Genomic DNA, 26,694 nt, shown 5'->3' with positions numbered 1-26,694 from the left:
TCTCTTGTCAAGGTCATTATGCTAACTTCAAATGATCATTTTTAAGTCCTCAACTTAACTTGACCTGTCAATAATATTTGACTAAGTTGATCACTTGCTCCTCCTGGAGACATACTCTCTTCACTTGGTTTCTAGGACATCACCTTCTTCGCTTTCTCCCTACTTCATTAGTTGCTCCTTTTCAGTGTCCCTTGATGTTCCCACCTCATCTCCCTAACCTCTTAATGGTGGAGTGCCCACAGCCCAGCTATTTGTCTTCCTTTCTTCTCAATCTATATTTATTCCCTAGATCTGCTCTATCCAATGTGGTGGCCAGTAGCCACTCATGGCTATACAAATTTAAAATAATTTAGATTAAATTAAAAATTCAGTTCCTCAGTAGCACTGGCCACATTTCAAGTGTTCAACAGCAACATGTGGCTAGTGGCTGCCCTACTGGATAGCATACATATAGCACATTTCTATCACTGTAGAAAATTCTATGGAGAGTACTTCCTTAGATGATTGCACCCAGTTTTGTGGTTTTAAATACATCTATCTGCTGATGATTCCCAAATCTCTATCTCTAGCCCAGACTTCTCTTCTAAACTCCAGAGTGAAATGTCTGTCTACTTGACATTCCTACTCAGATGTTTAATAGATTTCTCAATTCAACATGTTCAACCCCCTAATCTTTTCCCCCAAACCTGTTCTACCTATAGCTTTCCCCATTTTAATTGATGGCCACTTTAGCCTTTCAGTTGCTTGAGCCAAGAATGGTGGAGTCATCATAACTCTTCTTTTGTGGTGGGGGTGAAGCATATAAGTTGGGGATATAGTGAGAGAAAGAGAGGGAGAAGTAAGCAGAAACAAGATTACAGAAGACCTCGGATCTTTTAGGCCATGGGGGAATCACTGAAGGGTTTTCACAGGTTACCATGATCAAATTTGCTTTTTTGAAGGACAATTTTGGCAGCTGTGTGAGAATGAATTGGGAGATGCTGGTGGGAAAAGCTGGAGAATAAAAGGCCACTGGAAGACTTCTAGAAAGACATGGTGAAAGATAGAACTAAAGAAATACCAGAAGGGGTGGAGAGGAGGGACTGGATACAGAAGACACAAAAAATGTAGACTCTTCAGTACTTGGTCAATGATTGAATGTGGATGATGAGGGTAAAGGAGGAGACCTTGATAACTTTAAGTGTTCTTTAAGTGACTAGGTATAGTGGTTTAGGTTTGAGAAGAAACAAAGACTGATTAACTGAGAGTAAAACAAAAAAACATGTGTTTGAGATACCTGTGGAACATCCCAATGGAGATGCTCACTAGACACCTGGATATTCAGACCTGATACTTTCCTTGAATACAGTTGGTAGCTGAAGCCATGGAAGTAGATGAGTTCTATCTAGGAAGATCATGTAGCATAAGAAGAGAACCAAAAATAGAGTTTTGGCTGAGTCTCTAACATCCACAGAATAAGAAGAGTAGCCAGCAAAGGCAACTGAAAGGGACATTTTCAGAAAGGTAGGAGGAAAACAGAGGGGAGAGGCCAAGGGACAAATGTGTCTCAAGAAAAAAAGAATGGTTAACAGTGCTAAATACAGTAGTGGGACAGACAAGGTGAGAATTGATAGAGTCCGCTGTATTTACCAATGTGATTTTGCAGGAAAAGTTTTAGTATGTTGTAGTGAAGTAATGAGCCAGAGTACCTGGACCGAAGAGCAGAAAAGTAAAGACAGTGACTGTAGGTGTCTTTGTCCAAGAAGTTTGGCTGTGAAGGGAAGGAGATAAAGGAGAAACAGGTCTAAAGGCTTTAAATTTATTTTTTGTTTTATCAGGAGAAACTTGAGTATGCTTATAGCCTATGGAGAAGTAGTCAGTAGAGGGGAAGCTGAAAATGGGGGGTTCAGGAGGATGGTAGAGAGAGAGAGAGAGAGAGAGAGAGAATGAGCAAAAGCAAATAATCAACAGAGAAAGGCTTCAGAAGAGACAATACGAGTCTGAACAAGAATGCTGGCAGAGAGATTATTTCTAAATAGGAAAAAGGGATGTATTTCCCTCAGAATGGAGGAAGGAGATAAAGGTGGGTATTGTAAATAATCTTATAAGTATGGGGGCTAGACATTTAGGGAGTTAATGTTTGACAGACAGTTTTTTTCTCTGTGAAGTAGGAAACACTGGGGTGAGCTGGGGTGGGCTAGATGACTTGAAGAGAATGGAAAACATTCAAAACTGACATGGAGAATGAGACAAAGAGAGAGAACTAGGGATACATAAAAGTTTGGCTGAATATCCTTGAAGGCCCAAGTGAGGTTAGAAACCATGAATTTATAGTGGTCCTAATCTATAATTTGTGTGACTTCCTCTAGTAGCACAAAGAAGTAGATACAAGCATAAGACTAAGTTACTAATCCAATATTAATCTAGTGCTTTAGGCTGCAGGAAAAGAGTTTTCTTGTAAACCTGTAGTTGAAAGTATTACCAACCTCCATGAATCACTAAAATGTTCTATACTATCAAGTTTTTTTTTCCTCCAAGTCTTCCCCTCCAGTTATTGGCTAGTTTTCTCTTGCTAAGAAAGGTAATTTGCTTAGGAAGGGCTGTATGATTATGATACTAATATTTTTCTACCAAGTTTAATGAATTCTGAATTTTGCAGGGACTGAATATTCAGGCAAAATAAAGGTTCCCTTCTTTATCCACAACTGATGTACATTGTTTCTATTCTTACTAACATTTCTACAGAAGGGGAAGGGCTCAACAGCTGAAACTCAAGTTCAGTTCTTGTCAGGATCTTCAGGGATATAGTTGATAGGAGAGGGGATAAAATAAACTACATTTGGCTGTAATTTTAAAAACTTATATGAGTTCCTGTATCTTTTATCATAGTATTATTCTCATGTATATGCAGAAAAATAGGTATCTTTTTAACACTAAATTTCTAAGGATGTTAATTTTTAATTCTTCCCACTGTATTGGTTCTAGAAATACTAATGATCTGAGATAATAATGGCTTCTCAAGTGAAGTTGTAACTGGTTTAATATTCATTAAGGATGTAAAGAATGAGTTCTGTGGGGAAAAAATGAAATGATGTAAGAATATGCCATCAAGGAGACAGAAGACACTCTACCAATAGTTTGATTTATGTTGTAACTATCTGGGGGTCAGACTATGTAGAAAGCAGGAGAGGAAAAAAGCAGTTAAAGTGTTCAGAAATAATGAAATCTTCAAGGCTGAAAAGACATTATATTCCCAGAAAATGGGTATTTTTTACAGTAAGATTCTACACACAATGCTCCTTATGGTGAGAAACAACTCTACCCTGAGACCCATTATGCAGTTTATCTTGAGTAAATAAAGACCCATGAATTGCACAGATTATTTCACTAAGAAGAAAGGAAGGAGTTTCTCCCTTGCAAGGGTACAGTGATCACGGTGGTGACCGATGAGAGGAATCAGACAGTGTTTTGAGCTCCAGACTTGATGTCAATTTTAAAAGCTGCTGAGCAAACAAATGAGAATCATCCTGGAAAATGATGGTGCTTTTCCATAACTGCCCTCTGACCATCACCTGCCTTGAGAGTACATCTGTCTCTTATGAAAAAGAAAGGCAAAAGCTGGGAATGAATAAACTCAAGTGGGCTTCTAGCATTGCCAGAGAATGTTGTCCTTTAGTCTGATAATTTCAGGGTTCTGGGGTATTTTTGTATTACTAGAGAGGGAAGAAAATGTCATGGATGGTAAACTGTGGGTGTAGGTTATATAAATGTAAGGACAAAACCTAGATACAGGGATAGGCTTTTAGAGTTTGGTTCAATTGTATACCTAACAAAGATAACTGTCACATTTGATTATGAAAACATTAATAAATGTTTTCCTCTGCCTCCTACTACTTATTCAAACTGGCTTAAGGAAGAGCATCTATGAAAAAAAAATTTTTTTTAAAAATCCCTTTTTTTTCATCTTTTTCCCAGCAAATTTTAAAAGTAGATGTTCTGATGAGACCAATAGAAAATGTACAGCAACTCTGTTTTATATGATGGTCAAAGCTAAGTGGAATACACAAAATCAATACTTTGTGCACATCTTCCTGTGCTCTGTAATTCACCATAGCAACCAAGAACATTAATTAATGCAGCAAACATTAGGAAACAGCAGCTAGTTTATGCTGTATATAGATACAAAAGAACAACCAATTTATATTAGAAAAATAAACAAAAAATTTTTTCACATAAAGTACTTCTGGAAATCATTATATCTATATGTGGATAAGTTAGGCAGAAACACAAACTTTTAAAAGGCAACATTTTATCTACTTTGTGGATCATTACACTAATGGCTAAAATTCACAATTTTGAATATACTTATAGATGGTAAAATTCTGATGAGCATTTATTGCAGGAAAAAAGGGCAATGAAAAAGGACTACTGCTTATATAGAAACAAAAATAAGCTGCTGCAAGAAGATTCTACTAAATTTGTGAAAAGTACTTCCTTTTTGATTTGACTGATTTTGGAATGCAAGATCATATAGCTCCATTTTCTCACCAAATGAAAAAGTTGCTGTTTTTTTTTTGACAGGGACAAGAAGTAATCCTGGAGTGGGAAAAAGAGTTAGCCTGAAAAATAGGATATGTGGGAATCCTATCTGCAGGAGAAAGATCAAACCCAATTTGTGGATATAGATATACTGCCAGCAGATAAATCACTAATTTAATAGCTAAGGACTAGAAAATTTCTTTTTTTTGGAGGGGTGGCTAAAAAATGTCTACTAGTGTTCCAGTTTTGCAAAGTTGTATTTTTGCCATATCTCCTTTGATACTTTCTAATATTACAACAATAAAACCAAGAAGTTCTACCATGATGAGACTAAAATTATCATAAAGATGACTAAAATCAATGACTATTCTCAATGTGACAATCCAGGGCCAAGTAAATGGCTGCAGCTGATAATGGGGCCAAGTGGATACAGAGCCAAATTATTGTATAGGGTTCCTGGCAAACTGCAAAAATCTAAATTTTCTGTAGCATCAACTAAATTTATTCTCTGGTTTAAATTTTCCAACTGTAAATCTTAGCATATCAACTGCTACAGATGCCTATACAATTTAATAAACATCTACTAAACACCTACTATTTGTAAAGCAGTTTTAAATGTCACGAAAACCTCAAAGATTAACAAAACATAATTTTTATTTCAAGATTACAATACCTAACACAATACTAATGGGAAGGATAGATCTATATATAACTAACTATTGGTTTAATATCCAGAGGTAACGACTATTAACAATTTCTTGTTTATTCTTTCAGAAATAGTTACTGTATACATATATGCATGTGCTTGTGTGTATATATATACATATACTTATTATGTATATATATGTATAGTCAAGACCATATTTATGTATACATGCATACAGTCACATTTATGCTTATATAGTTTTTTTCACACAAAAGGGATGCTATAACATCCTGCTTTTCTATCCAGTATATCTTAGAAAGCTTTGCATATCACCCCATGAAGAGTTACGACATTAAAAAAAAAAAAAAAAAGAATGCATACTATAGTACTGTAATTTAGGTAACCAGTCCTCTATTGGTGGATATTTAGCTTGTTCCCAGTTTTCTGATATTACAAAAAATGTTTTGGTGTACATCCTTGTTTACATATGTTTGTGTACTTGTGCAAATATATCTATATGGTGAACTTTTGGAAGTAGAATTAGGTTGGAGTCTTTTCAAGTCCTCTGCAGTTTTCCTTCTGTTAAGCAGGGCCAGGAGGTGATACAGATATCTTCTGTGTCTGCCACTGTAGTTTTGTAACCATTTCTCTGCCTTCTTCCTTCAAAATTTCCACTATTTTAGAAGCTCATATGTAGTTGCACTGTTTTCTCCTGACCTCCTTTCCTGGTCACTCTTATTCCCTGAAGACTTTGGCTCCGGGGTACTGTCCTCCTTTTCGCTCCTTCTTTCAGGATTTTCAGTGACTTTAACATCAATGTGGATTAGTCATCTAACATCCTAGTCTCTTCAGCCACACTGATCTTTTTTCTTCCACTCCCCCCCGCCAACAACCCACATCCATGATTACAACCTAAACGTCTTCATTACAAGTAACTGCACCACCTATGAAATCTTAAATTCCAGAGCTCTTTCTCTAATAACCACCTCTCAACTTCTAATGCATCTACACTAATACACTTCCGTAATAATTCTTTGACCTCATCAAGCCTCCAATCCATTCACCAATACTACTTTTTTCCCTATCCAATGCCATCCTCCTGTTTTCATTTCCCTAAATTCTGGTTGGACCCAACTATGTGCCTCCTCTGCATTTAATCCAGAGCAGCTAAAAGATGCTGGAGAAAACCACACAACTAAGCTCATTGGCTTTATTTTAAATTAATGACCACAAAACTCCAATGGGCAATCAACCTTGCCTAGTAGTCCTACTTACATTTCCCTAGTAAATCTGATTCCTAGCCTACAAGATGACAATCTCACAATGTTTTCTCTTTTTACCCCTTACCTTAGCTGATAACTTGGCATATTTTACTGAGAAAATCAGACAGGATGGCCCTCATGTTCTCACCATCAAAACTATAAACCCACTGTATTTATACATACTCTATTTTCCCTACTGTTAAAATGAAAGAAGTACCTCTGCTCCTATCAAAGGCAATCCCTCTGTTTGTGCTCTGGATCCCCTAAGAACTTCGCTTCTGCAGCTCTTCCTGTTTCTCTTCTGCATTATCTATTTCTCCTTCTTTACTGGATAATTCTCATCAGATTACAAATATGCTCTAGAATTTCTCTTTCCCTTGAACCCATAATCTCTTCTAGATACCATCCCACTTCTCTGCCCCCTTTATGCAAAACTTCTTAAAAAGTGTTATATATACATTTGCTGTCTTCATTTTATCTAATATCCTGTAAACCTCTCTAATTTGGCCTCCAACCTCACTGAAACTGGGGAATGAGACCATCATGTTGCCAAATTTGATGGATTCTTTACTTTCTTCTTCTTTACCTCTCAGAAGACTGGGCACAGTTTATCACTCACTCGTTGAGTGGTTAACTGTGCCCAGGGTTCCCTGGTTTTCCTCCTACCTTTCTGCTTCCTCCTCAGTCTCTGTTGTTGGCTCCTTATCCTCTACTCAGTGCTTGGTTCAGGGCTCTCTTCTTTTCTCTTTTTATGCTTTCTCCTTAAGTGATCTTATCTAGTAAATGGCTTCAAATATCACTGACATCTTTTCAACTCCCAATTTAGTATGTGAATTACCATTTGGTTATCTAATAGGCATCTACAACAAAATCTAATTGTTATTCTTCACTTCTCTCTTACCCTGTTCCACCAATTTACTCCATTAAATAAGTCTACTGATTCTACCTTCTCTTTCAGCCTCCTATCCAAACCACTTTCATTTGTTACCTGGACTATTGTAGCTGCCTCCTCAGTAGCCTCCCTGCTTCTATTTTTGCCTTCAATAATCCATTCTCCCCACAAGGTGATCTTTTAAAACATAATACAGTTTGTATCACTTACTTGCTTAAAGCTCTTCAGTGGCTTCCTATGACATTTAAAACAAAAACAAAAACAAAAACAAAAACAAAAACAAAAACTTCTTTACCAGGGCCTACAAGGCCCTTTGTAATCTAGCCCCTGATTATCTTTTCAACCTCTTCTTTCCTCCTCACTCACTATGCTCCAGCCACACGGGGCTTCTTTCTGTTCCATGAACTTGCCAAGTTCTCTCTTTCTTCAAGGCCTTTGCTCTTGTGTTCCCTATGCTTGGGATGCCTTTTTTCCTAATCATTGTGTAATTGGCTCTTTCTTGTAATTCAAAATTCATCTTAAAATGGAGGATCTTTCTCCATTTAGAGTAGCCCTCTCCAACCCCATGTTACTTTGCAGCTTATTATCCTACTTATTTCCTTGATAGCACTTATCTCACTCAAATTATGTTCTTTATTTGTTTGTTTACATGTTTATTCTCTGTCTCCTTCATGAAAGTTCCTGGAGGGTAGGTCTTGTCTTTCCTGTCATTTCTATATCCCCAGCATCTGCAACAGTTCTTGACATATTGAAGGCATTCAATAAACATCTATTGTATATAAAGATGAAGCAATTGAATTATTAGCTGTATACATTTTTAAACTATAGTGACAAATACTAACAAATGCTGACAACAAATAAATGTGCATTTTATTGGAAGAGTATCATTTTAGGCTTTCTTTGGGAATGAATCATACAAAATTAGAAAGGTTTGCTGTCACGCACTAATCATACACAATATATTCTTCTCGTAGCCTATGGTTTCTCATTAGCAATAAGTAGCTAATTTCTGGGCCGGCCCATGGCTCACTTGGGAGAGTGTGGTGCTGATAACACCAAGGCCACAAGATCGGATCCCTATATAGGGATGGATGGTTAGCTCACTTGGGAGAGCGTGGTGCTGACAGTACCAAGTCAAGGGTTAAGAGCCCCTTACTGGTCATCTTTAAAAAAAAAAAAAAGCTAATTTCGTGTTCTGTAATTCTTATATGAAATTCATCAGCAAATTAATGTTTTTACTTATATCACATTAATTAGAAGGCTTAGAAATAGAGTCATGTTTTTCAAAAAGCCTCTCAGATAGGTGAATAACTTTCATCTGGTTTTCATTCTTCCCACTTAGCTGACACTTACTTATCTTTTAAAAGCTGGCCGGTAAGGGGATCTTAACCCTTGACTTGGTGTTGTCAGCACCACGCTCTCCCAAGTAAGCTAACTGGCCATCCCTATATAGGGATCTGAACCCATGGCCTTGGTGTTATCAGCACCACACTCTCCCAAATGAGCCATGGGCTGGCCCTTAACTGACATTTTTGAATCTTGATGCCAAGGTCCTCAAACATTTTATCTGAATGAATGTACTCTCTAAACTATAACAACAGATGTTCTGCCTCTCAACCTTGGATTTTTAAAAGATGATTTTTTTCTGTTCTATACCAAATTATAGAGTTGTTTTTTTTTTTTTAAGGTACAAAATGAAAAAATACTTTACAATATAAAATAGTCACCTATATACATCAAAACATTTTCCCCTTTTGGAAATTCACTATATTTATAAAACACTATACTTCCAAGGCTCTCATATTATTATTAACTGAAATAAGAGAAGAATTATACCAATAGCAAAATTTTCACAATAATCTATCCAATAGGATTCAGCTACACATTAGGCCCTTTATAACATGTGGTCCAAATAAAAAATATAAGAATTTATAAGTAGGTAAAATTTGAATATATTTAAAATTTCAGTACCCCAAAGATACATACAATCAAAAAAATTGTTCTAAGTTTTGTTTTTATTAAAATTAACTAGCCACCGGATTAAAATAACAACTAATTGCTTCCTTTAGTTAATACTGAAAAAGAAAGCCAGCCTTTTCTCCTGTGTAACAAATGGCCTTTATTAATTAGGTCTCTCTGTTTGTGTGCTGGCCACATTTGGCAAAGTCCAGTCCTCACCAAAAATAGTAACAACCTGCTCTGGATGACAATCAAGCAGCAAATCTATTTTTGGCTTTAATGTTTGAAACTCCAAATGCCAGATGTCATAGAACTGAACCTTAAATGGCATACGTAAATTGGTCTGATAATAAAATACAGAGTATAAGGATCTTGGGCCCTCTGAAACACCTGTTTCTTTAATCCAAAACAAATAAATGTTTCAGGCTTAGCAGGGAAATTCATACCTAACACTGATATATATAAAACCGAAAGAATCTTAGAACTGAAACAACAGGAGGAGAAGCAGCAGAATAATATAACCTCAGTTTTAGTTCCTAACATTACTCTAAGTTGTATATTTGTTCGGTGTTTCTGGCTTTTATTATTAATACCTTTGTTACTTTACCTGTCTCTGAGTGTGCTGGGGCCTAGATAAGGATATAGACTTTCCTTAAGCTTTCCTTTGATGAGATGGTCCAGAGTTTCATGCAGAAAAGGCTGATGCTGTGTATATACATTTTCTACTCCCTAAAACAGGAGAAAATGGTTCTTGTGTCATTTTTAAGAAACTAGCAATATAGCAGTTAATGAGACTCATATTAGAAAAGAACATACATTAGTCAGGCACAGAAAAAGAAATACCACATGTTCTCACTTATTGGTGGGAGCTAAAAATTAATATATAAATTCACACACACACACACACACACACATAGAAAAAACCAGGCGGGGGGAGAAGATATAACAACCACAATTACTTGAAGTTGATACGACAAGCAAACAGAAAGGACATTGTTGGGGGGGAGGGAGGAGAGGGAGGAGGGAAGGAGGTTTTGGTAAGGGGCAACAATAATCAACCACAATGTATATCGACAAAATAAAATTAAAAAAAAAAAAAAAGAAAACATACATTCAATAGAGATCTCATGGGACAGATTCAAATAGGAATTTTAGGAGATTTAAAAATTATTTAATTAACCAGAAATGTTCCAGTCTCATAAAAATACTCTATAATTTAAAGCTAGCTGTTGTACAGGAATTTTAATAATGGAATTGCTTAAGTCCTTTATCATGTCTTCACTGACTCTCACCTCTTTGTGAAAATGTTAAGTGAAAGGTAGAGCAAATAAAAGGAAAAGACCATGTAGAAAAGGGGATTGGAAACACTCAGGGAAATAGAAAAACTTCAGGAAACAAGAAAGGCTAGCAGATTAAAACTAATTTTTGACCATTGTAAGAAAATAGGTTAGTATTTTTAAAAAATCAAATGTTTGCTTCATCTTTAATTCCCTTCAAAGAGAAACTACCTAACACATCTTAAATTATAAACAAATGGAATAAAATAGCTGTTTGTCTTTTCACTCCTGAATATTTCCTGGAAATATCTCCAATTATTTCCTTCTTAGCTATTTGGTTCTATGCTAATACTGCTCCAATATAGAATTCACTAAAAGAAAAAGCTATCAAGAGGATGTCTATTTTAATTTCATTTAATTGACACAATACTAAACCAGCAGCAATTCTGAAGATACTTTGAAGGTCATATTCATTCACTTTCAATCTCAGGGGCTTCAGCTATTTCTCACTTAGGAAAGCATGAAGGAGATGTCTATACCTTTAGTCCTTTGAGGAACTGTTTGGTAATAGCCACAGCATCTTTGGGACTGAAGAGGTCACTTCCTCTGATCCGTTTACCACCATATTCAACAACTGCAGACACGAGCTATAAAAAAGAGAAAACAACCTTTTATTTCTTAGTGGTCAGGAAGCTCATTTAATAAGAAAATAATTTTATTAAGGAAATGAAGACAAAAGAAGACAGAATTACACATTTCTGTTAATAAAACAGTATGATTCATCATTTGTTAGAGCTGAGAATATAACAACAGTGTTGGCTTCTGTTTGATGGGCTTAATATATAAATTTGGTTACCTTCCGAAACTTCTCAGAAACACCTTTATTCCTGAGGTCCACCATTAGTCCTGGCAGACTATTGCTGTTGTGTCGCTCATAATGTAGAGCATAAAGCATTACCAGGCGGGCAGCATCAAACTCTGTCACTTTGGGGTTCTGCAGGAGCCTCTTTACATTCTGAAGAAAGATAGAACTGGTATTTATCCCCCTTTCACTTGAGTGATCTATTATAAAATGCTTTAGATCTATAATTATTGAATAGTAATGATAATCTTAGTTCATGACTGAAATTAACACTATGAGAATGTACAAGTCATACATTTAGCAATAGTCTCAACTACAGAAAATTAAATGACTTTTTCCTGAGATAAGAATTAAACAAGGAAATATATTCCCATTGTAATTGGTTTAGGACAAAAATGAATTTAATAAAGGATAGTTCCTCTTTTGTTTTTCAATAGCCTATGTTATAATTTCCTTGCTGAAATAAGGAACATATACTATTTCCATCACTTCAATTAATACATCATACAACAGAACTGACCAATTGACTCAAAACTCTGCTGCTTTCTCTTAGTATTAATGATTGACCAGTGTGAAATGGTGACAAATTGGTAGAATTTTATAGACGACTGAGCTTAATCTCCAAGATCAGGGTTAACAATATGTCTCAACATGGTTGACAGAGATATGAGTATATAATAGCAAGTAATCTCTAAATTGAGTAGCTATGATCTCATGAGGCAGATACTGCCAGGAAAGGGAGCCAGAAGGAATCACATTTAGGTTTGTCAATCCTCATATAAAAGGCCTTCCATACAGTACAGATTTCTATTTATTATATAGCAGAACGAATAATCCAATTCAAGCAAACAAATACTCTTTGAGATCCCATAAGGCATTGTGCCAGGCACTGCTGGGATACAAAGATGAATTAGAGACAATTCCTGTCTTCGATGAGTTCACAGACAATGGGGTGAAGAGGCATGAAACTAATATAATCCTTTCTGCTACAAGGCATGTTTCTTTAATGTCAAGATTAGTAAATAAGATTGGTAAATATGGAAATGATGTCAACCAATACAGAAAGCATATTGGTTTCTATGTAATTTTTCCAGCATGGATAGGCTTCCTTATGATTAAATAGAAAGCTTTACCAATATGTTAAGAAAAAAAGATGAATTTCCTACAGAAGTATTTTCTACAAGAAGTATCTGGTTTTGTAGCTTCAAAAATTGCTATACTTTTCACTATGTTAAGCTATCTGAGGAAAAGATGTGTAAATAAAGAGGATTCAAAGATATTTCATTGTATTAAAAAGCAAAACAAAACAAAATAACCACCAAAAACTGATTGATGAAGGCTAGCTACATATGGTATTTTTAATTTTTATGAAACTAGTCGATTATGAGTAACAAATATTTTGTTTTCAAGACCTTATATCTTGAAGAAAGCATGAGCCCCAGAAATATGATTCTGTTTGTAGGTGCAAATGCCAGTGGAGATTTAACTGTGCTAATATTTTTTTTAGGATTGCTGTTAATTTAATTAGGGTTGTGATTACAAAGTTATATACATTTTTTTCTTTCTTTTTTTAGTTATGTAAATTTTAAGTGTTCTGCTTATAACCCTATTCTCACATAATCTCTGTTTATTTTTAGTGCATTATTTTGTAGAATGTGAGGTTTTTCAGGAAGAAATATGTGGTGTTACAACAGAAACATATGTATGCAAAAAGCACAGCAAAACTAAAAACAAAGCTGAAAATCAGTGCAATATAGGGGAGGGGAGAAAAAGTGAAGAGAAAGTACATCTGGTTGTTGAGCAATCAGGAAAGACTTCATAAAGGAGGTGACATTTGCGAAAGGCCCTGAAGAATCAATAAGAGAGTTGGAATTAGTATGTGAGACTGAAAGCAGTGATGCTATTAATAGAAATATGGAAATCAGACGAAAAAATGGCGTAGGCTGAAAGATTAGCAAGAGCCTTGGAGGGCACTGGCTTCTGAGGACATAACAACTAAAATTTGTGTGGTACTTTACAACTTACAAGATGCTTTCACATAGATTGTCTCTTTAGTACCTTACAACAACCATGTCCAATGTGTAAGAACTCTTCTGTTTACACTGAGTAGAGACTATGAGAATATGGGGAACCTTCCAGGTACCTCAAGTAGAAAGCTATTTGAGAAGGATACTATTGTTGCTTTTTTGGGTTAATAATTCACTACCATCATTCTTAAGGGATGAAAAAGGAATACATTTTTCTTCTGTAGATTTAGACACCACATTCATAAGAATTTCCTTACTTTCTTTCCTTTTGTGGTAACTTTTTCACAGAACAGCCATGGAATACAGCCTATTTAGAATATCTGTTCAAATGTTCCACTATTTTCTACTGTAATATGAAGAAATTTGGGGGTACAAATTATTGACACACAATTCCATATGTGTATCAATCTACTTGGCATAAGCTTAAAAAATTAAGAAATCCCATCTGGGATCTCTGTTGTCACTTTTCTTATAGGTATAATGTTTCATTTCCTGCCCTTATAGTCACTCTCTTTTTACCTTAAATCTACTCAGTTTCTGGCTGACCTGTGTCTGTACATTTAAGCAAATCTGAGATAACCAAGTAACTGTAAACCCACAAAACTGGCATGGAGATAGACTATTTGCAGTAATCAGTTTGTACCCTTCCTACTTGCTCCCTTCACTTGCATCTTGATTCTTGGCTATTTTCCATTATAGAATCCACTACTATTCCTTGAGATTTGATACTGGTATTTAGATTCCCTGGCTTGACTCTTAGCTCTCCCTTGAGGACTTGGCCCTGATCTTACATAGGCTTACTCTGAGTAGACTATTTTGCCTACTTTCAAGCCCTTAGGACCCAACTCATGGCTCAGGTCCATGTTCTGGTTAAATTTATCGATTACCTCATTAAAAGAAACCTGTAGGTACAAGCTGGGTTCTTTCTACTCTTTCAGCTATATCAGTCCTTAGAGAAGCAGGGCTTTTTTGTCTGCCTTGATCCCACGTTATCCTTTACTTCACTTTGAACTATTTCCCTCATGGCTACTAGACTCATTCATTTGACAGACAATGGCATACATTATATTGAGATTCCAGGGTACTAACCAGGAAGAGGAGAAAAAAGAATCAGAAAGACTTCTAATTATATAAGTTTATGCTACACGGTAGTATTTATTTGTTGAAAACATAACTGAATTATATAATGACTTTTTGGTTTCTTTTTTCATTTTAAATTTTCCATAAGCCTTGCAACTATCTAGAGAGAAAAGTACACTGTCACATAATAATAATGACCAAGTAAAGAGCAAAATAGAAAACTATCATCTACTTAAGAAGATAGGATTCAAAAACCTTGCACTGCACTCTAACATTTGTGTAGGCCTGATTAAGGAATAGGAAAAGAAAAGCAAAAATATTATCTTTGGAGGTCAAGTTTCCAAAAGGGACTAACATTCACCCACAAGAAATCAGTGAGAAAACAATTCTTCTTTTATGTTATTTAGAAGTTCTTTCATTGTTTCTGGCTGACTACTTTTACGTTTTCTTCTATTAAAACTATGATGAACATCGAGGTCAAGAGTTCAGATCCCCATACTGGCCATCCACCAAAAACAAACAAACAAAACTATGATGAAGCAGCATAGCAAGGGAAATTTTTATGATGATATACATACATTCTAAATTATTGTAGAAATTACAGGTGACCTCAACAATTAAAGATAGTCACCATTTTTTGCTTTATTTTAACCTAAAGTACAAGATCCCTTCCTTGCTATTTACTATCACATTAATGTGATAAATGGTCAATAAATAAAAAAATAAATCAACAGATTAGGACAGCAAGATGGAATCGGCAGAAGTTTTCAACATGCTGCTCTGATAAAAATGAGTCTAATCTGACAGTCTGAGAGAACAATGCTGTAGGACTATAGGGAGCTTATCTAGGAAAAATGATAGAAAGTGGCAGGACCCAATTCTACTGACTGGTAAATATATCTGAAAAAAGTAGGCAAAATAGTCTACTCAAAGTAAGCCTATGTAAGATCAGGGCCAAGTCCTCAAGGAAGAGCTCACTATCCTTTTTCTTAATGACTGGTCAACAAAAAATTTAGCTTTATAGCAGATCTTATGCTGGTCAACACTGTTGATGAAATACTGGCTAAATGGTTTAGAGAAAAAAAGGACCAGTTTTACTCTTAACTGATCAAAGTAAAATTGTCAGTTCAATGTGTCCCCCCCAATTTTCTTATGATTTTAATGAGAACTAAAAAAAACCTTTCTGAAATCAGGGAGAGACCCAATGTCATCAGTAGACTAAAACACAAGTCCTGGATGCCATAAAGAAAATAGAATGTACCATCAAATAATAATACTCATAATGGTGATAATTAATATTTGTTGAAAGTTATAAGTACCAGGTACCATATTAGGTGCTTTACATGCATTAGCTCATTTCACCCTCACAACAATCTTTGAGGTAAGTACTATTTTTCTCCTGTTTTACAGACAAAAAGACTGAGGCTTAGAGTGGTTAAGAATCATTTTTAAACCCAAGCCATCAAAGGGCCAAGCTCTTAGCCACTATTCTATATTGCTTCAAATAGAACTCTTCTTCCTAATTTTTCTAACAAAGATTTATTGTCTTTACTACGTGTCATTAACAGATGGTTTGAGATGTTTTAACAAGGTCAGTAAAGAAGGATATAAAATAGACTGGTTCCTCCCTCCAAATGAAAAGCTGTAATATGACAATATGGGCGGGGTGCAGAGGTAGGAATTGCTCACTTTTTGAAGATGTTTTTCTTCATAGTATGAAAAATCTTCATTACTAATCAAACGAATCATACTCTGGTTTCTCTTCAGATCGCATAAATCTTTCGCCTTTTACTAATCAAACGAATCTCTTCTGAGGATATGGATATGTTTCAATGGTAGTATATTGCATTTTGATTCTAGAGAAATTCTTTCTAAATCAAATTTTTGTTAGCCTGTAGGATAACTAGTTAGAAGTGGCAGCAATTTATAGCTTAATTTTTAGTGATATATGAACATTTTTTCTTACCATGATACACTTATTATTTAATAAAGCAAACCCCATCTCTATTCAAAAACCTCAATTCATTGCTGCGTGATGTATTATTATCTAAGGTCAAGCCAAGTAATGCTATAACCCATCTAGGGGTCAGGCCCCTGGCATCCACTTACTATCAAACAAAAGTTCTCTTTATAGACTATTTAAATCATGTTGCCAAAGAAATTCCTTATGATGGGGGAGTCCAAATCTACTGCTCACTGTAAAACCCCAGTACCCTGGGCAAGAAAACCTTCAAAAAATAAGTTTTAAAAATATAAAATGGTTCACAAATAGAATTCATATTTTAAAAGTATCTACTTTTCTTTTAAAGTGAACAAAAAATAAAGTTTCAGGCAAGGAACTACAATAACTTTTTCTAACTGTTTTCCATATGGTAGAGACATACAAATAAAGACACTAATATTCACTAATGGTTAAGTTTGGTTCCATTGTTTTAAAGGGAAAAATCAAATGATAAAGAAACATAAGAAAATCTAAATTTAGTTACAGAACAAATTTTTGTTTTTATTTAATAAGAGGCAGAAAACTAATTTTATTGATAAATATAGAAACACTTCTATTAAATATAGAAACAACTATAAACTATTACTAGTGATGTTGTTTAAAGTTAGTTAACCAAGTTAAATAGATTATGATATATCTTTAAAAAGGATACTATTTAGTGATTAAAAATAATGAGTCTTGGGCTGAGCCCGTGGCACACTCGGGAGGATGCGGCGCTGGGAGCGCGGCGACGCTCCTGCCGCGGGTTCGGATCCTATATAGGAATGGCCGGTGCACTCACTGGCTGAGTGCCGGTCACGAAAAAGACAAAAAAAAAAAAAAAAAAAAAAATGAATCTTTAGGTTCTCATCTGAAACAGTCTCTGAGATACATGGTTAAGTGAAAAAACAAAATGCAGAACTCTGTGTACAGTATGGTACCATATGAATTAAAAAAGAGAGAAGCACATAGGTACACACACAGAAACTTACACATATATGGAATAACTGTAAGGAGGCATACGAAACTATTAATAGATTCAGTTTTTACTATACATCTTTTTATCAAATACTTATGTTATCTATTTAAGAATGAGAATTTAATACAATTAAAAAATAAAGTCAGCCTGAAGAACTCAGAGTTCTTTGTGAAGATTTAAGAGTAGAGACAAAATTAAAACTGTGATGACAGAGGCACTTTACATAAAGCAAATAGCATCTTTATGATTTTCAAAATGATGGTGTTTTTGGAGAAAATCTTGATAAACATTAAAAAAAATTAAAAACTAACAACTATAAATCCTTGGTATAGCTAGAGTACCTATGGGTGGATTTCTTTCTTTTGGTTGCACCATGTATTAAAAAAAATTTTGCTTAGAGGAAGGGAACCAACATTTATGAAGCACCTATCACATGTGAAGCATTTTATATATCTCATTGAATCCTCTAAACAATCTGAAAGTTTAAAATAATTATCCCTAAGGCTTGGGTAAAATAAGAAGTTTTCCCAAAGAAACTTTGGAAGGAGAGATAGGATATAAGCCAGAACAGTCTGGTTCCAAAGCCTGTATTGTTTCCAATATACCAGGCTGACTTTATTTTATAAAGTAAAGTAGAATTACAGCAGGGAAAAAAAGAAATTATGTTTTCAAATATGCCATCCTAAGAAGAAATGTGCTTCTTATAAGTGCCTTGGAAGTGGCTTTCTCCCAAAGGACTCTTATTAGTAAATTACTTACTTGTTATTGACACCACACATTGTCATTTCTCAGGAAACTTGGAATTATCTCTGATTTGTTCTGTCTTTCTATGTTTATATCTAATCTGTCATTTAATAGTTTTCTCCCTTTGAAATGTCTCTCAGATTTGCCCCTTACTGTACATTTTTACTACTATCACTATAAGTCTACGAGCCTCTCTGACTTCGGTTTTTTCACCTCTAAAGAATCTGTACTAGATTAAGTTTCCATCACTTGATCTCTTTGCCTACCTCAGCAAGTGAAAATTCCTTACAAGCTTCTTCATAAACTGGTTCCTGTTTACGAATTCAATTTCATCTGCTATTTCTCTTCCACACCCACGCTCAACAGGTCAAACTATTTATTATTTCCTGCATACTTCTGTATCTTTGTATTTGCTGTTATCCCTGACTGGAATCCTCCTTCAAATTCTGGTCATTCTTTATATTGCCATCTTAATATTGCCTTCTCTCAGAGATGCTCCTAATAACCTCAAATCCTATTATAGTCAGTATCACAATTTTGAAATTAAGTCAAAATTGTGATACTGACTATAATCTTACCTTGAAACATTATCTAATTTTTTTGTGTGTGCTTTAATTTTGTCCCTTCAACTAGACTATAAACTTCTTCAGGCCAGGGTCTGATTATGTCACTTTTATTCTAAAAGCCTCTGGTAGCTCCCATTTTTTTAACATTAAAGCCCAACCTCCTTTCAATGGCTATAACCTGGCCCCAACCTGTCTTTTTTGTTTATCTAAGACCACTCCTCATCTTGTACCCTGTACTAGCTACATTGAACTATTCTGTGTTCCCTTACATATATATTTTTTTTCACATCTCCATGCCTGCATTCTCTGTGCTGAGAATGTTTCTCCCTTTTCTCTGCTTGGTGCACTCTTATTTATCTGTCCAGACCCAGTTTTAATGTCATCTTCTCTAAGAAGCTCTAAGAAGCCTCATTCTTGGGGAAAACAGTGTCCTTTCTATGTATTTCCACATTCCTTGGTAAATACCTCTATTATAGCATGTATTGCATGGAATTATAATTCCTGGTTTAAAACTCCTTCTCTCCTACTCTAGTGTGAGCTCTTTGAGGAAAAAGATGGTATCTTACTCATTTTTGTACTCCTAGGTTCTCATAGCAGTATGTACATGTAGCAAGCAGGCATTCACATGTTTATGGAATGAAAAGCAGATCTTCAATTATAATTTTTAAAAAATGTAGATATGGGAGAGCATGGTGCTGACAACACCAAGTCAAGGGTTAAGATCCCCTTACTGGTCATTCTTAAAAAAAAGAAATGTAGATAATACATTTTAATACACATTATATTTTTAAAAATCTTCCTAACAACCTGTGAGATAAGTATTATTATATCCATTTTACAAATGAAGAAACTGGTTCAGAGATAAAGTTAACAGCTCCAGGTTACAAAGATAGTAAGTGGTAAACCAAACATTAAAATCCAGATCTTCTGACTGTAGTCTAGCACTCTTGCTAGTAGACTAGGCTGCCCTCATTAATACTCAATTAACTGACTGAACCATTGGAGATTGCACATTATACTTCTCCTGTGGCTTTTATATATCTATCTTAATACTAATTTGTGTTCTTGTCTCAACTCCTTGCTAGACTCAATTCTATGTTGGTGATGAAGGATTACTTGCCTTTGTATTTCTTGCTCTGCCTGGCACAGTGCCTTAGACATAGTAGGTGCTCATCAAATTGGACTGACCTGGAGAGCACTAGAATGGTCATTTTGACAGGCCAGTTCTTGCTCAACCTCTGAAACCTCCAGCAGATTCCGCTCACTGACCAACCGAGACAGTTCTCCAACCACTGTCACATGCTTTGATACAGTCCCAGACATCTTCTTAAACTGCGGATAATTCTCAACAAAGGCCTGCCATGGGAAAAACATCAATAGGAGGTTCTGTTATTTTTAAACTGAGGATAGGCATGTATAAAGAAAGAAAACAAAAAAAACAAATAGGGATCGGGCCGGCTGGTTACCTGAGTTGGTTCGAGTGCAGCCTTATAATACCAAGGTCAAGGGTTCAGATCCCCATACCAGTCAGCCTCCCCTCAAACCTCCCCCCACCCCCCCAAAAAAGCAGGGATTGTTTTTCTGCCCAGACTAAGGCACCTACAACTCTCAATGACATGACATTTTGTATACTTAAGAGAAGAACTGGTATATGTCAGTAGACTGGGTCTTCAAATTGTCCAAATACAACTAAAGAATGGAAAGAAGCATATGGCTTACTATGAAGTTTTCACTACATTATTTACTAAAGAGAGACATTACAGAAAATAGTCTCAAACCAAACAAAACTTAGACCCAGAAGATTGCAAAAATGTTGCTTACATGAGTCTCACGTTAGTCATCCCTGTACACGTTTGATTTACCTTCATGTCTGCTATTGATTCTAGTTTTTGCTGCTCTTTCGGTTTCTTCTTCTGAAAGTCTTCCATGAGATTCTTTATATTGCTACCGATCTCAGCAAAGTTCAGGTACATATTCTGTGAAGAAGGAAGTTGGAAGCACGTTCATTAACTACTGTGACTTTCAGACAATTTAAAAGAAGTGAAAAAATATCCTGAACACAGAATTGAGGGGAAGGAAAATTCCATTTTAATTACCAAATTTGGACATTAGCCAGGACACTGGTGATGAATACCATTACTGTTCTCACAAAGAGCCACTGGAAGAGAGGGAAGTAAATAATATGTGATCTCTATGAAAAAAAATATTGTTAAAGGGTCACAATCCAAATCTTCTGCCTTCCCTTGAGATGCAGCCTATCTATAGGATGACTCCAACATCCTTTCAGATAAAATCCCATACCTGCCACCATTTGAACAAGCCAATATTGACCTTCTCATATATAAACAACAAAAAATTTAAAAATCACCTACATTAGCGTAGAATTCATCATTTTCAGCAGATAGGACCACCTCTCTTAAGTCTTTACTGATCCCCGGCACTCTGGAAAGATCAATCCGATTGTTGTTTATGCCTAGTAATTCATGGACCATGGCCTGATATGTCCACTAAATAAAGACAAAACATGGAAATAGTTAATGTTCAGGAAAAACAAATAAAAATTGATAATATTCTTACTAGTCTTCTTTACATAGACATTCTCTTTTTAGTTCAAATTTTATTAATACTCTGTGCTATAATAAGCATTAAGACTGTAATTTTAATTGGTTAAGTACTGAAGAGTCAAAATATTTCTAGATTTCACAATTTTGGAAGAAGGGCAGCAAGATTAATATTCTTGATAGAAAGAAAACAAAGTAGACCCATCATTAGCTCTAATTTTTGCCTGTGAAATAAGAGTATATTTTTGGCTTCACAGATAGGTCTATATTGGTACTGCAGTGACAAACTGTATCATTTCTTGTACGCTTGTGGTTTTCTGCAGTGTGTTCCTGCAGATCTGAGTGGTGCTATATTTATCCTGGGAACACTAATATTATCAGAAAAAACCTTGTGAGTTGATCAAAACACTGGCATACTCAGGAACTTGCCTCTGAATCCATTTTATTTTATATTTTTACTAATATAAATTGTGAGGAAAGATTTGATTCCAGTCTTACAAAATGTGAATTTATTTGGTAAAAACTGGAAAGAAAAAACCCCAAAACTTTGCCTTCTCACCATTTATAAAGAATGGATTACTTTTAGTCATAGGCCCATTAGGCAAAACTAGGTATTTTCCAGCAAATTAAATCTAGAATCTAAATGCTAAAAATATTTATATACATATATTCTATCTTAAGCAAACTAGGTTTATTAAGAAATAATTTAAGAGATTATAAAAGAAGGTACTTCATTTCCTAAAAGGTTTGCCAAAGTAATCCTTGAAAAACTAAGTTCCATTAGGGCATTTAAAATAAGGACAGCAAAACATTTTATGCTTCTATGGACAGCATCATGTGCATGTTTCTAACCATAGCACTTACTCTATAATTAAAATTATCTGTTTACTTCTCCCCTCATTGGACCATGAGCTCTTTGAGAGCAAGGATTGTACCTTTTAACCTTTTATTTCCAGTACTTAGTTCAGTATGTGATGCATAATAGGTCCTCAGTGAAATTTGTTGAATGAATGGTTGCTTTTCTTTGAGAGACAGAATTATACGCAATTATTTTTCTTCTTCTTTTTTTTTTTTAAATTTTTTTTTTAAAAGATGACCGGTAAGGGTATCTCAACCCTTGGCTTGGTGTTCTCAGCACCACGCTCAGCCAGTGAGCCAACCAGCCATTCCTATATGGGATCCGAACCCGTGGCCTTGGTGTTATCAGCACGGCACTCTCCCGAGTGAGCCATGGGCCAGCCCAATTATTTTTCTTTATATAGTTTTTTATATTATCAAAAGTTTCTTTAGTGAACATGTATTATTTTGAATTTTAGGAACACAGGGCTATCTTATACTATAGAGAAGTTTCATTACACAGCTACAGATTTCCCTTAGTATTAACATTATTATAAACTGGGAAGAAATGGAAACATAGTCTATGCCTTCCCCTATAAATTCGAAATCACTATTAATAAAGCACCCACTATGTGCAAGGTACTGTGCTTATACTTGCAGAACAGCAAACACTGGTGAGATACAGTCTTCCTTGAAGGAATGTACAACCTAGGAGAGGGTGAACAACCAAAGGTACAACATGGCAAGTGCAGCATGAGACATAAGATAGACACAAAGTTCTACAGTGATTTTAGGGAGAAAAGAACATACCTGACTGAAAGAATATAGGCTTCAAGGAGATGTTAGATGTCTTTTGAGTGGTTTTAAAGAATTGTTCTGATAGGTAAAGATGGGAAAAGAAGATATTCCAGAGTGTAGATGGCAGTCATGAAACCATGTGGCATATCTATGTTGTAGTGAGCTATGTATAAGGTTTTATACGAGGTTTGACCCACACTGTGAAGGCTCTTGGATGCCAAATTCAAGGGTTTGTTTTTTAACCCAGCAGGCAAATGGGAACCAACAAAGATTTTTAAGCCAGGAGTAACAGGATTGGAGCTGTGCCTTAAGAAAAGTAATTTAACAACATTATGTCTATAGAATATATTAGAGTGAGAAGATATAAAAGTATAGAATCAAGTAGATGACTGTTTCGGTATTCCTACGAGATATTAGGGTCTATACCAAGGCAATGGCAGTAAGAGTGGAAAAGAGCAGAGAGAAAAAAAAAAAAAAAAGAGCAGAGAGAAAGAAATACTGGAAATTAGAATCTACAGAATTTAGAAGTTGCCTTGATTAGGGGTTGTGGGGATAGTGGCAGAAAGACACAGGAAGGATGAAGCAGAAGAAAGAGTTAACAATGACCACAGCTGGAAGAACAGCAATACCAAAACACAAGGAAATACAAGGCAAAAATGAGAATAGCTGAAAATAAGAAGGAAAATAAATGGACCATGCTGTTTATTTCCATATCTGCATTTTGATGAATATCACTTAAAATCATCCTTCTGCTATAATAACAAAGGGTTCTGTACCTGGTTTAGCAATGGGGTAATGGCATCATCGCAACGATCTAAAATAAGTAGCAATGGAGGAACCTCTGTCCGCCGGAATTCAAACAGTTCATATTCTTTAGTTATTACTTGCTGTGGGTGAGAGAAAAAGATGGTTTGGTCAACCAATTAGTTGCAGATAGAGATGATATAAATAGAAAATTAATAAATAAAACCACATTTAACAATAGTTATTTGCACCCATATGGGTCTTCCATAAAAGGATTCAAAAGCTTTGCAAAGTGTAGTAGCATACTACTTAAGAGGTTAGGATTTGAAACCCTATTTTATAAGTGGTTTAATTGGCCAAAAAAATTTAAATAGCTTGTGAATATTTATTGGGTTAAACCTAAGAATCTTAGCTCTAATTTATTGGTTTTTGTTTTGAATTACATAAACCTACCGCTCTGCCAGTAAACCTAACATATCATCATTACATTGGTTGTAATAAAATATTCCTTTGGTTTCTGGAACCAGGGACAGGGAATGCCATACCTTAACACATTCCGCAAGTCTCTTTGCTGCCTCTGATGAAAGCTGATAACGAATCATGGGACACTTCTTCAGAGATAAAAGGAGAGCTGTCAGTCCTTGAGTTGTTCTGGTTAGCTGGGCTGGATTCCAGTTTCGACCCTTTTTGTTAAAAACATATATTCAGAGAAAATATTTGAATTTTTTCTTACAAGTCCAATTACTTGCTGAATTAACTCTCATCTGATATATTAACTTTTAAAAAATCTTTTCCTTCCATACCTGGCAGCAACCCAAAATATTGAGAGAAAACAAATGTGGATTCACAGCAATGTAATCACCATAAAATTCCTGCAAATAAAGCACCAAGATCAGTCTCATTTAATGAACTCCAATTGTATCAAGCAGAAATAGTTTCATATTTCATACTATCATATGACATAAACTTGAAGTACAGGTGAAAAAGAGATACAAAAATAGCTCTATTAAAAACTGAGTAACAATAGTCAATGTGGGGAAATAAAAATAATTATAAAACAGCAGTGATAATAGTAAATCTTCAAAAACAAAAGTTGTGGAGGTATACACATTATATTTCTGGAGACTCCATGCACACATTTTACCAATTAATAAAAGTAAAACACTGCTATAGGACATATGATGTTATACTCAGATAAAAAAGAACTTTGCTGTCCAATGTATTCTCATTAGGGAGAATATGATTTAAAATAGGTCATTCTTTTTATTCATTTATCACCTAGCACATCCTTCTGAAAAATTCAAAACTAGCTTATTGGCTGCCTCTGGTGATAATATTCTTCACTTAGGTGACAAACATATTCAAATGTTTGTGACAAATGTATTCAAAAACACTAAAGTGTTTAAGAAGGAAAAGGTAACACAATATGCTCTAATGTGATGTATTCTATAGCAAACACAATCAATGTTAAGGAATTCCCAAGTTAACCTAATGACAAAAGTCTTATTACCTCCCAAAGCACAAAAATCACAAAGAGTACTTTAAGAAACCTCATTCACAATCTTTGCTTTCTATTCTGTCCTAAGCAGACATAGTCCTGATGACAAACATTCTTATCCTATAAAACTAACAAAGGACATATCTGACTCTGTCTCCAACCCTGGAAAGCCCTTCCTACCACTTCATCAGCCTAATCTCCTTATTCTGTTCCTATCCAATTTGATACTTCTTCCAACCTTTCTAAAGCTAAGTATAGTCTGGGTTAATGCTTATTTATTTTGTCTGATCAAGAGTTTCCCTTCTTTTGAGACAGTACTATCCTTATTTTTAGGCTTAAATCTTTTAAAAGGGCCAATATAAGACATATTACAGGACCAATATGTTTACCTGAACCTCAGCCACAACTTCCTGTTCATCAGCTTCAGCCAATGACTTCACATCACTCTTGCTGATCACATTACTAAAATCTGAAACAGACAAACGAGTTGCAGTTGACTCAAAGGAGATCATCTCTGCTGCAGTCAGACATAAATGGGCCTCACAGTTAAAGCCTAATGAATAAGTGAAGTTTGGTACACATTGTGGCATATGTCGAAGTCAAACATCTTCAAATTGGAATGAGTACTACAAATGTATTAAAATCTGTAAATTTATAATAATACTGGAAAAAAAAACAAAAAAAGAACCAACACTGAAGGCACTGGAGGATGCTAGGGAACCAAGTCATTTTACTGAAAACAGCAAATAAAGAGAAAGAAACAAACTGTACCACCAGGTAACCAAATAGTAGATGAAGGGAAATTTTTCTTTATAGAAATATTCTAGCTAAAAAACAAAGGAGGAATTAAGTTAATGGTAGAATTAGAAGATCGCCATTTTTTCCAGCTCTTAATGAATCAAGAGATAGACCTACGCATTAAGCATCAACAACTGCTAATATCACAAGAAGAGACAGCCAGTGAAAGCACACACCCCCACCTATAAAGTATTCTTGCCAAATAGAAATTGAATCTAATTAGGCTCTATATCCATCTATGAATTTACAAGAACTAGATAGAGGAACATTTTAAACTGCAAGAAACATATTAAACTAACCCATGGGGATGCAATAATCAAGATTCAGGCAGTGGAAAACTTAAGTTTCTTCAATAAATAAACTGTATGAGAGAGAAAGACCTATAGAAAATTAAAGAAACTTATATCAAAAAATAGCAATGTGTGAACTTTATTTTCATTCTGATTCAAACTGTGAAAACAAAGACATGAGAGAATTTGAAATCTGAAAACTGAATGAATATTTGAAAATAAGGAATTATTTTAAATTTTTATTTGGATGTAATAACAGTTTTATGATTTTATTTAACAACTCCTTATCTTTTAGAGATGTATACCAAAATATTTATGGATGATATTATATGTCTTACATTTGTTTCAAAATAATATTGGTGGGGGAGTAGGTAA

The 26,694-nt window shown here is 35.0% G+C and overlaps 1 protein-coding gene across 3 annotated transcripts in view; it reads right to left on the bottom strand.

The window, feature by feature from the left end:
• The window catches only part of VPS45 (vacuolar protein sorting 45 homolog), a 68,287-nt gene that overhangs the window by 36,394 nt on the left and 5,199 nt on the right, over window positions 1–26,694 (bottom strand). For all 3 annotated transcript variants that reach the window (XM_063104942.1, XM_063104943.1, XM_063104945.1), the window contains exons 4-13: window positions 25,621–25,700; window positions 24,537–24,605; window positions 24,279–24,416; window positions 23,766–23,876; window positions 21,166–21,300; window positions 20,656–20,769; window positions 19,982–20,149; window positions 11,411–11,569; window positions 11,094–11,201; window positions 9,885–10,006 (exon numbers count right to left, since the gene is read on the bottom strand). In XM_063104942.1, coding sequence (XP_062961012.1) covers window positions 9,885–10,006; window positions 11,094–11,201; window positions 11,411–11,569; window positions 19,982–20,149; window positions 20,656–20,769; window positions 21,166–21,300; window positions 23,766–23,876; window positions 24,279–24,416; window positions 24,537–24,605; window positions 25,621–25,700 — 1,204 coding nt within the window. The remainder of the gene's footprint in view (window positions 1–9,884; window positions 10,007–11,093; window positions 11,202–11,410; window positions 11,570–19,981; window positions 20,150–20,655; window positions 20,770–21,165; window positions 21,301–23,765; window positions 23,877–24,278; window positions 24,417–24,536; window positions 24,606–25,620; window positions 25,701–26,694) is intronic.

This window comes from Cynocephalus volans, chromosome 8, assembly GCF_027409185.1.
Source record: "Cynocephalus volans isolate mCynVol1 chromosome 8, mCynVol1.pri, whole genome shotgun sequence".
NCBI lineage: Eukaryota > Metazoa > Chordata > Mammalia > Dermoptera > Cynocephalidae > Cynocephalus > Cynocephalus volans.
Note: the sequence above shows the minus strand (reverse complement) of the source record. Positions and strands in the feature narration are given on the sequence as shown.